Genomic DNA, 18,537 nt, shown 5'->3' on the forward strand with positions numbered 1-18,537 from the left:
CATATTTGTGTCCAATTAGCCAGCATAAAACACAGGCAACATCTTTTTGGACTTCAATTAGAAATGAAGATGATGTTATTAGCAGAACTTTCATATTTAAATAGCAAAAGTGAGAAAAGTAGAATAGATGGCAGTAAAAAGTCCACACATGCCTGAACACCATATACTGAGAACAACTCTATTCTCATTATCTCCAACCGGTAGAGTGCTAAGCAATTCTTGCTTCGGTCACTTTTGGAACTAATGCTCACTCCTTTTCCATCTAAACAAAAATTTAGTTTTGGTTAACTTGAAATGGCCAGCTAATGTAAATTGTAAGAATGAACAGGCCAGAACAAGATTTTCACCTGATTACAATTCATCAGCAGACTGATTGACAATGATACTCAACTAGTAATGTAGAAATTAATGACCACAAATATGGATTTCAACAAACGTGCAGAGTCGGAAAAGAAAATGGCAACAGAAAATACCAAATTGTTCACCCTACCCATCTAGAGAAAAAGCTCATTTTACTCAACCCACGGTCTGGTGTATCAGTTTAATTAGATACACACTCCAGTACTAAAGGAAAAATACCTTTCTCATCCGAGTTGTAATAGTCACTATCCTCATAATGAAATAGTCTTCTTACATAAAATTCTTCATCAGCAAATGCAGGTATGAGGCATCCTAAAATAGAAACACCATTTGATGGGTGATCCATTTTCCGGTCATGTCTGATATTGATGGCCTGTGAAAAACATGCCTAAAGGTAAATGATCTATAATATGTGAAAGCAATGTCAAAAAGACCCAAATATTTTTTTGATCAAATAGAACTTCATTAATAATAATGAACTGCATACATGAAATGATGGAACAACCTTGCAACAGCCAGCTAGTAGTTGTTACAACGGATTGACCACATTAGACTTCGCACTGGAAATCTATACTGACACACTGATGAAGCCAACTAGGCCCCGACTCCAGACAAAGAAACGATTGACTAACTTTCAACGCCTCCTTTGCCAAACGATGAGCAACCTTGTTGCCTTCTCGTTTGACAAAGTGGCTACTACAACTAGAAAAAGACTGAAATAAAAACTTAACCTCGTCAATTAAATGACCCTCAGAACTATAATCCTCCGAGCATTCTTGCAAAGCATTAATAACTGAGAGAGCATCTCCTTCAACTTCAATCCTTGTGAAGCCAACATGAAGCGCAAATATTAAATGATTTTTTTTCCTATATCATATCAATTTTTTCATAAGAGTTAAGACCATATCTATTCTATGAGCATATATTTTGAAACCAGAGTGTTTAAGTTCGGTTCCAAATAGCCATAACTTCACCCATCTTCTAAAAGTATGTTCCCCGCCATATAACGAAGAAGCAGGATTAATATTTATTTATTTACAATAATAATAATTATTATTATTACTATTTTATATTTTTATATTTTTTTTGTAATGAGCCACAGCATATGGGATTTAAAGCAAGTCAAGAAAGTACTGCTTGGCTTGAGAGTACCACTTATAAACCCACTTATAAACATACAAGTGACTGCAAAAACATAAATGACTCATAAGAAAGTTCATAACTTTAGAACAGAAGGCCCTTGGTCTGAGTGGCATCTCCACAGGGTCCACACCATAGCTGAAAATGGAGTTACAACAACGGCTATAGCAAGCAATGATGAACATTATGCAATATGATCTTATCCAAATCCCTTGTAGAATATCTGGAACTACTCGCTCATGATTAACAATTTCAATCATCATACATCTACTGATCAAAATGCAAGGATTACCTTTGTTAAGCACTTTGCAAAATAAATGGGATGAATCAAGGTAGAAGCATCAGGTATCTCCCAGTCCAGAACATCAAAAGCTTCAGATTGTACAACCTACGTGAGCAAAAGAGGCATGTGAGCATGAACTATAACTTAATATTGAAATTTAGAAATGTAAGCAACAGATTTAAGAAAAAAAAAGATAATTCTTAACAAGGAATCAAGCACAAAAGTTTTGGTAGCCTTATTTATCCTGTAAACTATGCAACTATGTATTTGAATACCCAGGAAACTCATCCAGAGTTCTGTGTCATTAAAAAAAGTAGACTACATGGTTAATGGGGACAAGTTAGCCATCCAGCCCTAATAAAATTTATAGTCTTGGCAGGATTTAGGTTGGCTGGCTGAAAATGCCCGGTAATCCATGTAGATCAAATTCATAGAGACAGATGTTTGGCGTTATTCCTGCAACTAAGTTTATTTGTCATTGTTAAAAGGGATTTCCTTGCTAATAATTCGAGGTCCAAGACCAATCACATGAACCATAAGGACATTCAGAATTTGTTTTACCATTACACTTCAATAGTTTTTACCATGTCCAAATTCTCTTCATCAACCAAATAAGTAATAAATTCTACTTTCCCCCCCACCCCCCATCTTCCATTCCTACCTATGTTTCTGGCACCTCCATCCAATCTAAATAAAAGGGAGATTGTCATATATCTTCTAAAAAGCACGACTATCTTTGCTAACCTCTAGATAATGATCATCAAAAGGAATATCGTCACTGTTCTGGTCATCTAGAATGCTGAATCCTCCAGCTATTCTTCCATTGTTGTGTGTAGGGATATCCATTCCAAACAAAGCATTCTGAAGGCAATGCACTCATATTAGAAATGTCCAACTATCCAAGAGCATAAGTATTGATACAAGAAATATAAATGAATATTTAAATTTACAATCTGAACCAGAATAAGTCCACTATCTAGGCTGATATAGATGTTGAGATAGAATTTCTTGAACTCCTATAGAAGCAACTTTTTTGCTGCACTATGTAAAGTGCATATAATTAAGAACATATCAATACCAAAAAGGGAAAATCCAGGATTTATATCCTAGAATAATTTTATAAAATTGACTTTATGCAATTACCTATAGCAGTCGATCTAAATATTTACTTTACATCATGCAAAACTATGGTATTTAGTATTTAAATCTCTGAAACAACCTCACACACACACACAGATTGCTGATATAAGACCTAGAACTGGCACCAAAGAATAATTTACTAAATCACTTAAAACCTTTTTTCTTTTCCAACACACTTGAGGAGTGGAGGGTAATTGCCCTAGTTAAGAGTTGCTCAAACTCTGAAAGAATTAGACCTGAAGGGTTTGCATTTATGTGAGAAAAAACATATTAAAGCAAGAAAATGCTCACCACAGGGTTACTTGCTGTAGGATCTTCTAATATGTTCGCATCATCAAACAGTTCAAAATATAAATCTACAAAGTAATTAATAAGATGGAATTAAAATCAAGAGTACAATAAAAACAAAATATAAAGTTATGCACTTCAAGATGAGGATTCACAAGACTCCATAATCGTCGATAACATATTGAAACTCAGCCCAAGAAATTTGTTCATGTGGTTCAGAGTGTATCTTCCCAGGGAAAACCAGCAAAGCACTGTCGTTAGCCTAAGGCAGAAGGAAAATGTTTAACCATGGATGGTAATGACACCAAGTACATTGATAGTTGACTCTAGTATTTTGTCCCGCAAATAGATATAATACATATCATCATCATTGGCCAACTAACTGAGATTTGGAACTCAAACTATAAAATTAGTAAACAGCCTTCTCTAGAAAACAGAGACCTCGACTGTTGTTCTTGCTATTTCAGCAGAGGTGAGTTTAGTGTCTCGGACCATTTTGCACGCTTTCAACTCCTCAAGAGGATGATAACCCTGGTTAGTCATATAACTAGAAGATTCAGGAGCAGAATCTGAGAAATCCGCAGCAACCGAAACTTTGGAAAGGCAAAGACCATGTCCAATAGACAGCCAGTGGAATTGTGTTGGTCCAACTAACGGATTCCTGCACTTCAAACTGTAATAGAACTTAATTTTCTTTGTAACAACTAAAGGGTAAACTTTGTTTAAAAAAAAAAAGTTTAAGATTATGACATACAGATGAAAATCTAATGAAAGTGTAGAAAATTTTGCTGCAGGTTATGGACCTACGATCAGAGACTCACTCTTTTAATTACTCATATTCCTTCATTTTCAATTTACACCTAAAACTCCATTTCTAATTTTAAAAACTTCATACCCAAATGCTGGGTAAATTTGTACAATATTAGGACTAAAGGAATCGAAGTTCATTATTCCCTCCATAAGAAATAAACATGCACCAGAAGATAAAACTCATGTTCACTCAAGTAGACTTAATTTCATCTAAAGGAAGGCATTCTTTTCATTCCTCTATTTCTCAGGCAACAGTTACATTATACTATTAAAAGCATATTATACTCGGTAAAGACTACCCCAAAACATACTACATATTCTGTAAAAAAATTAATGAGACTGTAAATAAGAAAAATCATCATAAACTAAGCTATACCTTACACCCAGAGGATCAGGGTATCTTCGACCATCAAAAGGAGGTTTCATCCAACTGCTTGAGATCCCATGTCTTGTCGAACAACAAACTCCTTCTGTGTGGCATGAGTGGCAATGCGAATGACCTGAAAACACCGATAACAACAGTTTCAAAAGTGTCCCGCGCTGAAAAATTGAAGGTTTCAAGTGGGAGCTAATGCAAACAAGAAACCACTTGGTGAAAATAATTCACTATTAAATCAAGTATCCGACATGACAGTAACTATTAAGTTAACAGAACAGGACATGATTAACAGCATGAAACTAGTACTTGCAGCAATCAATCATTTTTGCATGTGGTGTTTCTTCAACAACTAAAACTTCCCACAAGCATTAAAGCTAGGCACTTTGGAAGCAAAAGGCGAAAAATCGAAATGGGTTTTGTGAAAGGCATGCAAATAGAAAACGGGTATTTCAGGATTGGTGGGTTCAGTGATTGCAGTAAGGCATGATCCGACATATATTGAGAGAAAAAAAAAAACAAGAAACCCAAATGGAAAAGAGGAGTGTGATCGTGATTAGTGATTACCCAAGGGAAGAGAAGAAGCAGCTGCAATTGCCATGACAGAGAGACGCAGAGTGGCGGAGTGTGTCGTATGATGAACGGTGTTTCTCTAAAATTGTGTTTGATGGTGCATATTTCAAAGCTTCTAGTTATTAGCTGGATGTCTTTGATGATAGACTTGAACCTTCAAGCTGTACAGCAAACGCCATTAACACAGTCTATGACAAGTTTCGAGTCATCTTCAACTTCAATGTTGTGATACATTTCTGCTTGGCTTTGCACAAACCTTCTCTTAAGGAAAAAGCTTCAGCAAAGGAAACACTGGTTTGTCCAACTCCTCCAGATCCTACCACAATAAGTTTACCAAGACAGTCTCAGATAACAAAATTGAGAGTACGTTGCAGACTTGCCATGATCAACATAGCCATCAGAGTTTAATTTTGCTGAGTTAGAAGAAGAAGACTGCTATTTTAAGATGGTATTAGTGTAATACCCCGAAAATTCGTTATTAATTTCTTGAAATTTTCAGAAATTAATAAAATGTACGTTAGTACAATATCGTGGTTCGAGAGTGGAGAGAAGTGTTTCGGACAAATAATTACTCGAAACGTTTTATTTTCGAGGGGTCAAGGGTTGACTTTTTATACATTAGGATTCTGTGAAAACTTCATTCACGGAAATTGTAAAGTGCTTCGATACTAGTTCGTGGACATGCGGAAAGTGAAAATCAGAGTTCGTATGAAAAAGTTACGATCAACGAAAAAAGTTTTCATTTTCGTTAAATAGGAAAAAAATCCAAAAAAATTAGAAAATACCAACTTTCCATTTTTGGAAAGCTTTCTCTCTCTCTCTCTTCGTTCCCAAGCCCAAGTCAGGGTCAAATTTTCACCGGTCGATTTCTTCCTCCTCTGGCCACCGTTGGCCACTCCACTTGTTCCATTCTCTTCGCCTCACTCCCCTCTCCAAGTCTGTGGAAGCTTTGCCGCCTGGGTTGAGCTGTGGGCTGCGCTACGACGGCAAGAAGTGTTGGCGGCGCTGCAATTCCTGGCCTTATTGGAACTCACGTTTCCTGCCACCTCAGGCGGCCATTCTTGGGGACTTTTGAAGGCCAGAGGACGTAGAAGCTTTCTTCGGTCCCAAGGTGGCTTGCAACGATTCAACTCGTGATGATTGAATTTTGAAGATTGGGAATCTAAGGTTCTTCAGATTTCAAATATGTCGAGGTAAATTCGGGCCAAATGGCTTTGATTCAGACTTTGTGCTAGTTATGAATGTTGATGTACATTTTTTTTTTTCAATAAAATAAGGGATTAGGCGATATTACTTCCTCGGAGGCAGACAATGTAGGGAACAAATCCCACCTTCAATCCCAAAGGAGAAGGGTCTGCCACACTCTGGGAACCCACCCCCCATCCCCCTATTTTTTATTTTATTTAAAAGAAAGTGCAAAATTACATAAGTTGGGGGGACCAAACCAAAGCCCAACAAGTAACAGATAGAGAAGAGACAAAGCCCTCTTCTTATACAAAAACTAGAAAAAACAACAATAATATCCAACGAATCAAAAGGAATCAAAACAAATCTAAAGACCCACATTAACGAAATCTATAAGAGACAGCAGACGATAAGTCTTTTCCATAATGTCCAGCAATGAAGGTAGGTAAAGAATCCCACCACCTAGCACCAACATTTGTGGCACCATAATTAGCAAGCGCATCAGCTACCATATTGCCTTCCCTGTAAATGTGAGTAACTCTGAAGTGGATTAGACGAGAGAAATATACACAATTATTCCACACCACTCACAATCTCCATGGAATTAACTTAGGATTAGTGAAGTAATGCACCACAAGATATGAGTCCGTTTCTAGCCATAAGTGAGTCCAACCCTTTCTCCAGGCAACCCCCAAAGCCTCTATTACTGCCAATACCTTTGCATCAATAGCACTCGGAACCTCAACCTTATGTGCAAAGGCACCCCGAAACAATCCCTCATGGTCTCTAAAAACGCCCCCAAAGCCTGCCGTTTCCGGATTACCAAAAGAACCATCGTATTAACTTTTAGCCAATTTACAGGAGGAGGATCCCAATGCACAGGAATGAACTTTGGAGCTTTCAAACTCAAGGGTGAGAGACCAAGCACATTAACATATTCTGCATTCTCGAAGTAGCAGTGCAAGAAACAAATTGAATGGATGCCGACTCCTTTAAAGAGACCAAAAAAAGATACTTAAACCTCACTGAGTCAAATGATGCACCATCAAACGTAACTTTATTTCTTTATGTCCATATGCACCACAAAGCAATACAAAGGCAAATCCCCAAGTAGCATTGTTGAATGTATCATTTCATTTGTATGACCGGGGCTTATAAACTCAAGTACTGAATTACTGTGCAGCAAGTTCACGTTGAAAAAAGAAGCAAGTCATTCCCAAAAGTCATGAATTAAGTGGCAATTAAAGAATAGGTGGCTCATTGTTTCCACATGCATGAGACAAAAAGTGCACTGGGAGCAAAGAGAAGTACCTCTTTGTTGTAAAATATCATCAGTAAGCATCCTCCCATATATAACTTTCCAAGCAACCAAACTTCTACGTGGCTGCAAGGCTTTATGCCACACTAACTTACTCCAACCCACAATTGGATTTGGCGGTGAAAGAAAGTTGAAAGCATCCCTCGTGGTCAACTGTCCAGCTGGGCTATCGAGCCAAATTACTTGATCTCTGACTTCTTCTAACGGCAACATTGTATTAAGGATTTTCAAAGCAATGTTCGGGAAGAAAAATCTAAAAAGAGAAGGCCAGGACCATTGTTTATTAAATATAACATCACTAACCTTGATTGGCATGAAGGAATGTAACACTGGCGTGAGCTGTTGATTTGCCAAAATCGGCGACCCCAACCAATTGTCAGAGTGAAAATTAATACTATTTCCATCCCCTACCAACCAAATAATCTTAGAATGAAAAGTGGGCCAAAGCTTTTTGAGTCCAGGCCAAACCGCGGATCTCTGATAATACTGAAAGGTTTGCATATTGGAAGTGATCGAATTCGAAGAAACGATCACGTAGAAAAATTGCTGAAGGAGAAGATGCATTAATAATATGCCAACAATTCTTAAGGAGAAGAGCCCGGTTGAAAGTAAACAAGTTTTTTAGCCCTAAACCACTTGGTCAATAGGTTTGCAACAAATATCCCATGCAACTAAAGCTGATCCTCTCTTTAATGGATCACCAGACCAAAAAAACCTTGTCCATTACGTTACCTTCAAAAGGAGAGACCATGGCCAAGCATAAACTTGAAAGCTATGTAAGAGCTGGCCTTGTATCACAGATGTAATCAATTGTAATCGGGCTGCTTGTGACAATTGTTTACCCTTCTAGGCAGTAAGTTTGCATTAATCTTATCCGCAATTGATCGAAAGTGAGTCTGTTTTGGGCTACCTTGAAAAATAGGGACTCCTAGATAGGTGAAAGGCAAGTGACCCTCCCGAATTCCCAAAATACGCTGAATGGATTCCTTACGTCTTAGAGCATATCTTCCCAGGAAAACAGATGATTTGTTTTTGTTCACAACTTGCCCAGAGTTACGGGCATACTCATCCATAAACTTCATGAGAGCACGAAGGCTACGAGGATTGCTTTGCATAAAGACCATGACATCATCACCAAATAAGACATGTGATGGAGGAGTAACCTTAGTTGGAGCTGCAATGCATGAGATTCTGCCCTTAGAGACCAATCTAGTTAAACCACGGCTTAATACTTCCTCTGCAAGGCAGAAGAGAAGCGGCGAAAGAGGATCACCTTGCCTGACTCCTCGTGAACATTGGAAAAAACCACAAGATTGACCATTGATCTGAATAGACAATCAAGCAGACTGAAGCACCTTGTGAATCCATGTAATAAATGTATTTGCAAAGCCAAAAGCCTGAAGTACTCGAAGTAAAAACTTCCAATCAAGAGTATCGAAAGCCTTACTGATATCAAACTTGATGGAAAAATTACCCCAATGACCACGTCTATCAAGAAGATTCATGCACTCTGAAGTAAGGATGACAGGATCCACAATTGAGCGTCCCTTAATAAACCCACTCTGATCGTGTGAGATGATTCTAGAGGCCACCAAACTAAGCCGGTCAGCAAGTATTTTGGTGATCACTTTGAAAGAAAAATTTGCCAGTGCAATGGGACGGTAATCCAAGATACTGTCTGCATCATTTTTTTAGGAATAAGAATAATCAAACTGGAGTTGAAATGAGGAAGAATAAATCCGCTATCAAAAAAACTAGATACTGCAGCGATTACATCATGAGAGACACCTCCTAACAGGAATGAAAAAATGCACCACTAAACCCATCCGGACCTGGTGCACTAGAGCCATCCAAACTGATAACTGCTCTGTGGATTTCCTCTGCCGTTGGCCTCGCTGTGAGACCCAAGTTCTCTTCCTCAGTCACCAAAGCTGGAATAACCCGCGCCACCAAACCTGTGTCTGTAATAAGAGGATCTTGTGTGAACAATGAACTGAAGTGGTGAACCACATGTGATTCAACCTGATTATGACCAAGTAGTATTTGAGAACCAACTTTGAGCGAAACTAAGGACTTGTGAACACGATGAATCTTCACCATGTTGTGTAGAAAAGTAGTATTTCTATCTCCCTCAGTCAACCAACGAATGCGAGATTTGCTTCTTAGAAAAGTCTCTTGCATGGAAAGTGTATTCTGGTACTCCGAGATAGCAGTATTCTCACACATGTACCTGAAATCTGATGGACCCAAGTTTGAAATTTCTTGCTGCAAACGGTCTAATTCGACTTTCGAAGATCTGACTCGAAGAGTAATATCCCTAAAAGAACTAGTGTTCCAAGCCTTCAACATAACTTTAAGTGCTTTCAGCTTGGCGGCCAGTATGAACATTGGACAACCATAAACTGAATTATTATTCCAGAAATCCCTCACCATAGCAACGAATCCCTGATGTTGTAACCACATACCTTGGAAGCGAAAGGGAGGATGGGGAATAAAATCCAGGTGCGAGCATGTGATCATAATGGGATGATGATCTGATGATCACTACAACAAATATGGCCTATAGATACCATTCAATCCCCACAATTACATCAATGGTGACAGCACCCAAAAAATACTCACCATTCCTTTTTTTTCTTTGGTCCGACACTCACCATTCCTTTTTTTCTTTGGTCCGACACTCACCAAAGCCCACAAACGTGTCCCTGCAATTTAAAACAAATATTTTTCTAACTATTCACAACTCACCAAACGCGTCTTTGTGTAGAATGTAGATAAGCTGATAAGGTGAAATCAAGGGCAAAGCCCTCTCCTCAGAAACAAAACGCTAATTCCTGTTTGGATCTCTCTCTCTCTCTCTCTCTCTCTCTCTCTCTCTCTCTCTCTCTCTCTCTCTCTCTCTCTCTCTCTCTCTCGTCCTCCTTCTCCTTCCTGTATCTCTCGATCTCTCAATCATGAACAAGGTAGTAGATCCAAAATCCATGCAGATCCCCCACTATCGATTTTGGATCTGCTCCGATGGTGAAGTTTCTGCTGGAGCATCTGGAGAAATCGATTTTCGATCTGCTCCGACGGTGAAGTTTCTGCTGGAGCATCAGTCTTAATCGAGTTTGGATCTGCTCCGATGGTGAAGTTTATGCTGGAGCATCTGGAGAAATCTGGGTGTGGGATATTAGACGGGTCTTGCTGGGCTGTTCATTGCGAGAAGAAGATTGCCGGAGTATACACCCGCCGCGGATGGGTACTATACACTTGACCTTTTCTCTTTGTTTCGACTACTTTGTGTTGAAATTGAAATGATTTTGATTATTACAAATGTGACAAACTTCACTTTGTAGTTGAGGAATGACTAAGTCATTCCTAGGATGAGTGTTTGCGTCATTTGGGTTGCTCTCTAGCTCTTTTAATTTTCTCCTTTTGTGTCTGTAAGGGTGTGTTCTGTGGCGGTTCATAATAGCAAGAAATTTCGGGGATTTGAACAAAATGGCTTTTGTGAATGATTTGTCTTTCAGATAATGGTGTGTAGTAATCACATGAACGTGCAAGATGAGGTCAACCAAGTAGTGATACATGAGCTAATTCATGCTGGAACAGATTCGTGCTGGCCATCTTAGTGGTGATTGCCACTGTAAACGTGAATTTTTGCTGTGCCAAGAAGATTCGAGAATTGTGAACAAGTGAGTTTGTCAGCTATATATTTAAATAAGAAATTGAGATACCCTCTTTTGTTTACTTCCTGTGCATACATAGTGGAATACTCTGTTACCAAGAAGATTCGTGAATTTGTCTTTCAAAATTTGAAATAAGGGAGCTCGATGACTTCTTATAATTCTACCTCTCACTTGTTTATAGTTTACACCGACTTAGGTATCTCAGTAGGCTGTAGGTGACCATTTTTGGTATAGCCGCGTAACAGTCAAGTTATTCACTTGTATGTATATAAACAATGAAAATCAGATTATATCATAGCCGCGTAACTATTCTTATGGGTTTTGTTGTTCCCCCGACAGAGAGGAGGCGACAGTAAAAAGAAAGAGAGAGAAGAGAACAGGGAAACAAGAGAAAGAAGAAAGAAGAAGAAGACGGGAAGCTGTGTGTGTTTTCTTTGATCAGTTGGTATTTGCCTACTGTTCTGCTTGAATTATGTGTTTTTCCTTTTTCTTTTTTTTTTCCCTCTCCCATCTTTACTTGAAACTTGGAAGTAGAAGATCAGGTTTTATCACTTGAGAATTCCTTGCAGTTTGCATCAGCATAGGGTTCGAAAGGGTGCAACTTTTACTAGCTTGGCTTATTTTGTGTGATAAGGCTGAAATTTATACAACTTTTGGCCTAGATAAGATTAATGTCCTTTGCTTAAATTTATACACTTTAAGGTGGTGTCGTTTGTTAGGGAGCTGTATCTTCTTTGCTTTTAAGGAGGAGTAGTTTGTTAGTTTGCACTCATTGGTCTACAATTTAGTTAGGGAGGAGCAGTATAGTTTTCATGCAAGGGCTTATAGATTTGCCTATTGTTATTGTTTTCAATTCATTATTTGTTGTAAATTTGTCTGCAATCTCTAGGGAGGAGCAATGTAGTTTTTATGAAAGAGGTTATAAATTTGTTTGCAATCTTTGGGCAGTTTAAATTCAGTTTAATTTTTGTTATTTTACAATGAGTTGTTTTAAAAGGTTTTTTCTGATTCAATGATGTCCAGTTTGTATTTGGATTATATTCACATTATATTCACTTTTAGGTAAGATTTTGGTTTTACATTTGAGGTTTGCGATGATTTTCATGTAAGATCGTTTGAGTATTTTGATTTTATTTAGGTATCACTGAATTTCAATTTAGGAATAGGGAGGGTCTATCTTAATACATGTGAATTGTTTTTGGCTTTGTTTTATCTGTTTTATAATTACTTTCATGATCTCATTATTGTTTTTTTTTTTGGGTTTGCAGATTGTGTTCGACGGAATTTTGTATCGTTTCACTGCCATTATTCTTCTGTCTGTTGATTAACATTATCTTCATCTCTTATTGTTATTCAGGTAGACCTGTCACAGTTTATTATCTTTATTTTTGGTTTCGTCTATTTTCGGTGCTTTTCTTTTTCGTATTCAGATCATAGTTTGTGTGATAATGCTGCTCTACAATTGTCTAAATTCAATTGTTTGATTCTGTAGGCACTGGGAACAGTGTGTTATCAGCTTCTGTTACTTTGGATTCAGGTATGAATTTTATAGGAACAATTATTTGCTGCACTGAACATTGAACAGTTATTTGTTTAAATCATAGGTTTTTATGTGAACCATGATTGCTGACATTCAAGAGTTATTTACTTCAGTGAGTAATTTCAGTATTATATGGTTCGGTTCTTAAGATTTGTTCATATCTTGCATTTCTGCTTTATCTAGATCAACGGAAAAAAGAAACAATGAATGGAAGACAAGTAGGTTTGCATTTGTTAATACTAACTACTTCTATTTCGTTTTCTCTTCTTCATGGTTTTTGTGCTCATTGCGCTCTTCTCTTCTCTTAGCCTGTTGCTCAAAACATATGGGTAGATCATCATCCTGGTGGTGGGCATTGGTTTGCTGCGGGTCTCTCTCCTAATGTAAGCTCGCTGCTCTAACTGTTTGGTTGTCCACATCTTCAACCTGCTATCTTTTCTATAACAATGCTTGCTCCTCTGCAGATTCCAGGCAGAAACAGGGTCTCCATGCATAGCAGCCCACATTTTCAGGATTGAAGGAGCGGTGAGTCTTCGTTATCCCATCATCATATCAGATTTTAGTTGTTTTGTCCATGGCTTTGTGTAACATAATCCCTTGAGAGTACTTGAGAAAGTTAGATGAAGCTCTTGAGGTATATACTTACAAGTCATGTGCTGCCGTTTTCTATATGACAGTCTTTAGCAATAGTTTTTCTTCTAGACACTGTTTGGTTGTGTAATTATTTGATTAAAAGTACTTCCATGTGAACTCAATAACTTTATATGAATGTTAGGTTGCTGCTCATAATTTTGCTCCTGTGTTCATAATCTACAATGCTAGAACTGATATTCTAGATGGCGATCCTTTGGGCAGGTTGAAATTAACATCTTTCTCTGATCTTTTTCAGTCTTGGAGAATATTACTTGCAGTCATGACTATGATCTATGAATTGTAGATGTGATCTTTGTTTATGTGGCTTGTTTATGTAGTCATCCATGGAGGAGAAGTGGAAGTTGCAGATATCATGCCTAGATTTGTTTATTTTTTCTTTCACAAAAGTGATTTGATAACAACTATTGAGGTTGTATATTAATTTTCATTTTTTTTTAAATTTTAAATATTGCAGTCACCATTGTTAGATAGTGTGTTTTCTGATGATGGGGCCCACAGTTTGTAAGTCACCAAAAAAATGATAGTGCATTTTTGAGTCTTTGTCACGCCAGCAATGGCAACCATTCAAATTTTGGTGTCTAAGATGGTGACTATTGCCATTACACACCAATCATTGTTGTCTTTTACTTCAATCCACACCATTGTGAATGGTGTTTATAGCTCAGTTTTGTGGTAGTGGATGTTTTAGTAAGGGTTTGACATTCAAAGGACTCCCAAGCTTCAAACCAATCCAAGTTACCGAAGGCTCTGTCCAGCCTCACATATGTCCTTCAGTTCGACCAAGTATAGAAAATGCCCTTGGTGTCGATATCCAACAAATTACATGCCGTGATCATTTGCTGAAAATCTTGACAGGAAGTTACATTAGGAACATTTCCACCACGCTTTTCATGAGCACCTAATACACAATTAAAATCTCCCAACACCAACCACGGCCCCTGAATCACACTTTGGAGAAATTTTTCTATGCTACCGTCACACCAAATGGCTTGTGTGACGCTTCACTTAAATGCTCCCACGTGGATATTAGATTCAACTCAAATTCATGTTGAAAACCATTTTCCTAGAATGCCCTTTCTCGGCAAAGAAACCTGGGGTTTGTTTTCTATCTTCTCCATCTTCTTCAACCACTCTGCAATTCTCAACACTATGCAATTCCTTCAAAAGAAGCTACAATCTCAAACATAATCATCGATCGAATATCAATCCTTATGGGATAAAAAAAACCTCCTGAAGTTCGTTTGAAGACCCAATTTTTCTTATCTAGGCTATGCCAAAAACAAAAACTCATGAATCTGATTTCACATGACTATTCTTTTGTCTGGAAAAGAAGATTTCAATTAAAATGGAGAAGATTGATTGTAAATAGTTGAATCAATATTTGGAATAATTTCAACAATACCCAGCTTAAGCTCAATGTTTTGTTGGAATTATTCATTCATCTGGTTAGTAGACTTTTGGGTAAATATCCAACTTAGAAGAGAGAATGCTCAATCCTGGGTTTGTATATTTCTGGGTTTGTACGAGATTCAATATATGAATGTGGATTCATTCATCTGAGTTTTTAGACTTCTAGGTTACATTAGATGCCCACCACGTTGCATTGATCCACCCAAGAGATGTCTTCTTCCATGCACATACCCATCTTCTCATTATCAAAATTGATTCAAATAAGAGATTCACGTCTTATGGATATATGATTGGGTTTCTTCTTACGTTTTTTGTTTTTGTTTTTAAATACCTATGAATTTCAGTGTGGTGGTTTCGCTGAGAGGTAGATACCAGTGGAGATGGGAGAAAAGTTGCTCGAATAAGGACTTCATAGAAAGATTGAAGGGAACTGGATCTTCAACCCAAAGGGTATTTTACAGAACTCAGTTTTCAACTTAGATCTGAGTTGGATCCAATATCCATGTGGGAGCGTTTAAGTGGACGTCACACAAGCCATTTGGTGTGACGGTAGCATAGAAAAATTTCTCCACACTTTGGTGTAAATAACTCAAATCACTCCAAAGCTGACGACGACCCAATATGGTAGTCTTTGCATACACCGCTGTGATGTTGCAGCTAACTCCATCCAGGGAGTAAAACACTGTGATTTGCTGATTAGAAGAAGATACAAGGGATGGCCTGAAATCTGTGCGACACAACAACCAAAGATTGGGGTCTCAATTAACGTATTATTCGATTTATAGTTCACGTGTTTAAGCCTAATTTTTATGATTGAATAAGATTTTCGATTCCTATATTGTGATTCTAAAGTTGCTTATGTGAGTTTGTTCAATTAAATTTGCTTGATTGATATATTTTATATGTTTATTCTAATTGGTTCGAAACTTTTAGGGTTTATGTATAATTGATGGTAGATTTAAGAACATGATTCACCTAATTGTTTTTTGAACTTGAATCAAAAGTAGTAAAGGTTTTGGACAAGAACCGAATTTAATTGAAAAAGGTTGCAATTAGATGAACTTATTCATACTAAGTTGTACATTTAAGTTGATAACCTTTCTCTTTGTTCTTCATGCGTTAAACATGTTTTGATGATCTAGCTTTCTAGAATTTGATTGCATGTTTGATAGGATTGATCTTTGTGCTTTCACTTAGGTTAATTAGTGATGGAAAGTAAATATGGGAAATCATTTGCTTTGAATATTTCACATGATCAACTTCTTTCTCATGACTTCGATGAACAATTGTAGGGTTGAATCGAATTTGACTATGGAATTGGTTTTGATCTTTGTTTCATATGTTTCATTCTTGTATTTGTGTTTATATATTTTCTTTACTTTGTTTCTTTCAATTTTTGAAAAACCTAAATCAAAAACCCCCCTTAATTTCGTAAATATGTTTTTAATTTATTTTATTTTTGTAAATAATATACTTTGTATTTTTATTGACATGTGCACCCTCAATCCCCGGATTAGAACGATCCCTATTTACCATTTACTAACGATGACATTTTCAGGGTTAAAAATTATGCTTACTTTGAGCGTATCAATTTTTTGGCGCCGTTGCCGGGGATTGAAAAATCACTTGTTAAATTGTGAATATTTGTTTTGTGTGTGTATATATATATATATATATATATATATATTGTGTTCAAAAAAAAAAATACTTGTTAATTGTTTGTAATTTTCGAAACTTAGTTTAATTACTTAAGATGTTATTTATATTATTGAACACGAATTTTAATTGTAAGTTGTAAATTAAAGATGAATAGGTGAAGTCGCGTTTGTTAATATTGGCCTAAACCCCTTATTGGTGCCTAGTTCAGGTCCCTTAAGGTTGAGGGCGGCTTTTATTAACACTTGTTGAACTGTCTTCACACTTAGGACCTTTTGCATCTTAGTAAGTATAGCCTATGTGGGATGGTGTCTAGGAAGGGGACAACGTTCATGACGGGTTCTGGATCCAGAAGTGCTTTACAAGTGAGCCTAAACCACAATGTGGGAGTAGCTCTGCCAAAATGGTTCCTACCTCTCGTGGTCGCCCTCCCCTACCTGGCCATTTCAGTAAGGTTGCCCAAAAGATGTAGGAGGGACTTTGTGTCTAGGCTATTATACTTGGGCCGCACGTCCACTTAATTTACCGCTTGGAATTTAATTCGATATCAATGATATTTATAACAAAAGAAAATGTTGTGACACATTAAGGTATATTGGATAAAACATACTCTCGAAAAAGGGTAGCTGTTTCAGTTCCATTGCACATCGAGATTCCCTGTTCCCGTACCTAAATGTTGAAAAGTAATTAAATTGTAAAATATAAGGCAACACTTGTCAATATGTCGAAATTTTTGTTAATTATTCTTGCACATTATACTTGTAAATAATTAAAAATAATTGTATATATTTTGGTGACGTTCTTCTTGTTTTTCTTGTGTAAAAATTTTGTACATTATTCTTGTTTTTCTTATTATATTGTAAATACTAATTTGTAATTAATTTGTCCCTTCAGATCCTCTATGAATGACCGCACCCTATAGCCCAGCTCAACTATCTGTGATTGCTGCAAGGATCGAAAGGCTCAAGAATCCAAATTATTGGGACCCTCCTAAAAGTCCTTTGCTAGCTTTACAGTTCGAGTCACAAGAGGAATCTAAAGGATCAACATCTCCACCACAAGAATTCGTTGAAGAACAAGAGGAAGAGGAAATGGGTGGAAACGCAAATCAATCTATTAGGGAACTTTCCTCATCTGTGGTTCAAGGAGGACTCCCTACGAGCATAGTGTACCCTGCAGCTGCAGCAGGAAGAACTGCAGAGTTTGAGCTTAAGAGTGGATTATTGCATAAGCTACCTATGTTCCATGGCCTAAGTGTGGAGGACGCTAACAAACATCTCCATGAGTTCCAATCTGTCTGTATAACCATGCAGCCACTAGGAGCTGATGAGAATATCCTAAAGTTGAAGGCATTCCCTTTGTCCCTAGCTGACAGAGCCAAGGATTGGCTGTATGAGCTTCCGCCTGGACATATCACTTCATGGGACGCAATGATGAAGGCCTTCTTGGAAAAGTACTTCCCAGCATCGAAGGTCATTACACTCAGAAAGAAGATAAGCGGTATTGAGCAAGCTCATGATGAGTCCTACACTGCTTACTATGTCAGGTTCAAGTCCTTACTTGCACAATGTCCTCAAAATCAGATGAAGGATGAGAACCTATTTACATGTTTCTACAAGGGACTCTTGCCTTTGGAAAGGCAAATGCTTGATGCTGCAGCTGGAGGAGCCTTTGTTGACAAGTCACCTGCTGCTGGGAAAGAACTTATAGCAAATCGTGCCCTAAACGCCCAACAATATGAGGGTGTAGGACACACTACTCGTAGGGTGCATGAAGTGAGTACAAATGCTGCCATTGAGGACAAACTGAATAAGCTCACCCTCCTTGTGAACTAGGTTGTGAGTGCCAAGGGACCAGGTGCAACAATAGCTTGTGGGGCATGCTCTATGCAAGGGCACATGACGGATCAATGCCCCCAACTCATTGATAATGGAGGATGTGAATCTTTAAACGCCATAGGAGGATATCAAGGGGGACCTCCACGTCCAAGGTATGACCCTTATTCAAATACCTACAACCCTGGATGGAGGGACCATCCCAACTTCAAATGGACCAACAATGATAAAGTCCAGAATCCTCTGGGTGGGAACTTCCATCGTCCTCAAGGTCCTCCCTTTCAAAGGCCTTACTTGC

At 37.7% G+C, this 18,537-nt stretch overlaps 1 protein-coding gene and 2 long non-coding RNA genes across 4 annotated transcripts; 2 read left to right on the forward strand and 1 right to left on the reverse strand.

The window, feature by feature from the left end:
• Positions 1 to 15: 15 nt before the first annotated feature.
• On the reverse strand, positions 16 to 5,098 carry LOC112164159 (uncharacterized protein At3g49140). The gene is made up of 10 exons (XM_040505783.1): positions 4,965 to 5,098; positions 4,398 to 4,521; positions 3,653 to 3,884; positions 3,373 to 3,473; positions 3,215 to 3,281; positions 2,528 to 2,644; positions 1,793 to 1,888; positions 580 to 733; positions 153 to 262; positions 16 to 51 (listed from the first exon to the last, which is right to left on the reverse strand). The coding sequence occupies exons 1-10, from the start codon at positions 4,996 to 4,998 to the stop codon at positions 16 to 18; spliced, it is 1,071 nt and encodes a 356-aa protein (XP_040361717.1). The 5' UTR covers positions 4,999 to 5,098.
• Positions 5,099 to 10,321: 5,223 nt separating this feature from the next.
• On the forward strand, positions 10,322 to 12,474 carry LOC112188057. The gene is made up of 4 exons (XR_002931289.2): positions 10,322 to 10,714; positions 10,986 to 11,150; positions 11,484 to 11,589; positions 12,413 to 12,474. It is a non-coding gene; the product is annotated as an uncharacterized LOC112188057 (long non-coding RNA).
• A 181-nt stretch (positions 12,475 to 12,655) lies between these two features.
• LOC112186258 lies at positions 12,656 to 14,007 on the forward strand. Of its 2 annotated transcripts, none has more exons than XR_002930717.2 (5): positions 12,656 to 12,681; positions 12,868 to 12,906; positions 12,993 to 13,067; positions 13,149 to 13,209; positions 13,574 to 14,007. It is a non-coding gene; the product is annotated as an uncharacterized LOC112186258 (long non-coding RNA). The 2 variants fall into 2 exon arrangements; XR_005803318.1 differs by having other exon boundaries at positions 12,661 to 12,681; positions 12,868 to 12,902.
• The last annotated feature ends 4,530 nt before the right edge of the window (positions 14,008 to 18,537 follow it).

The sequence above is a fragment of the Rosa chinensis genome, chromosome 1, assembly GCF_002994745.2.
Source record: "Rosa chinensis cultivar Old Blush chromosome 1, RchiOBHm-V2, whole genome shotgun sequence".
NCBI lineage: Eukaryota > Viridiplantae > Streptophyta > Magnoliopsida > Rosales > Rosaceae > Rosa > Rosa chinensis.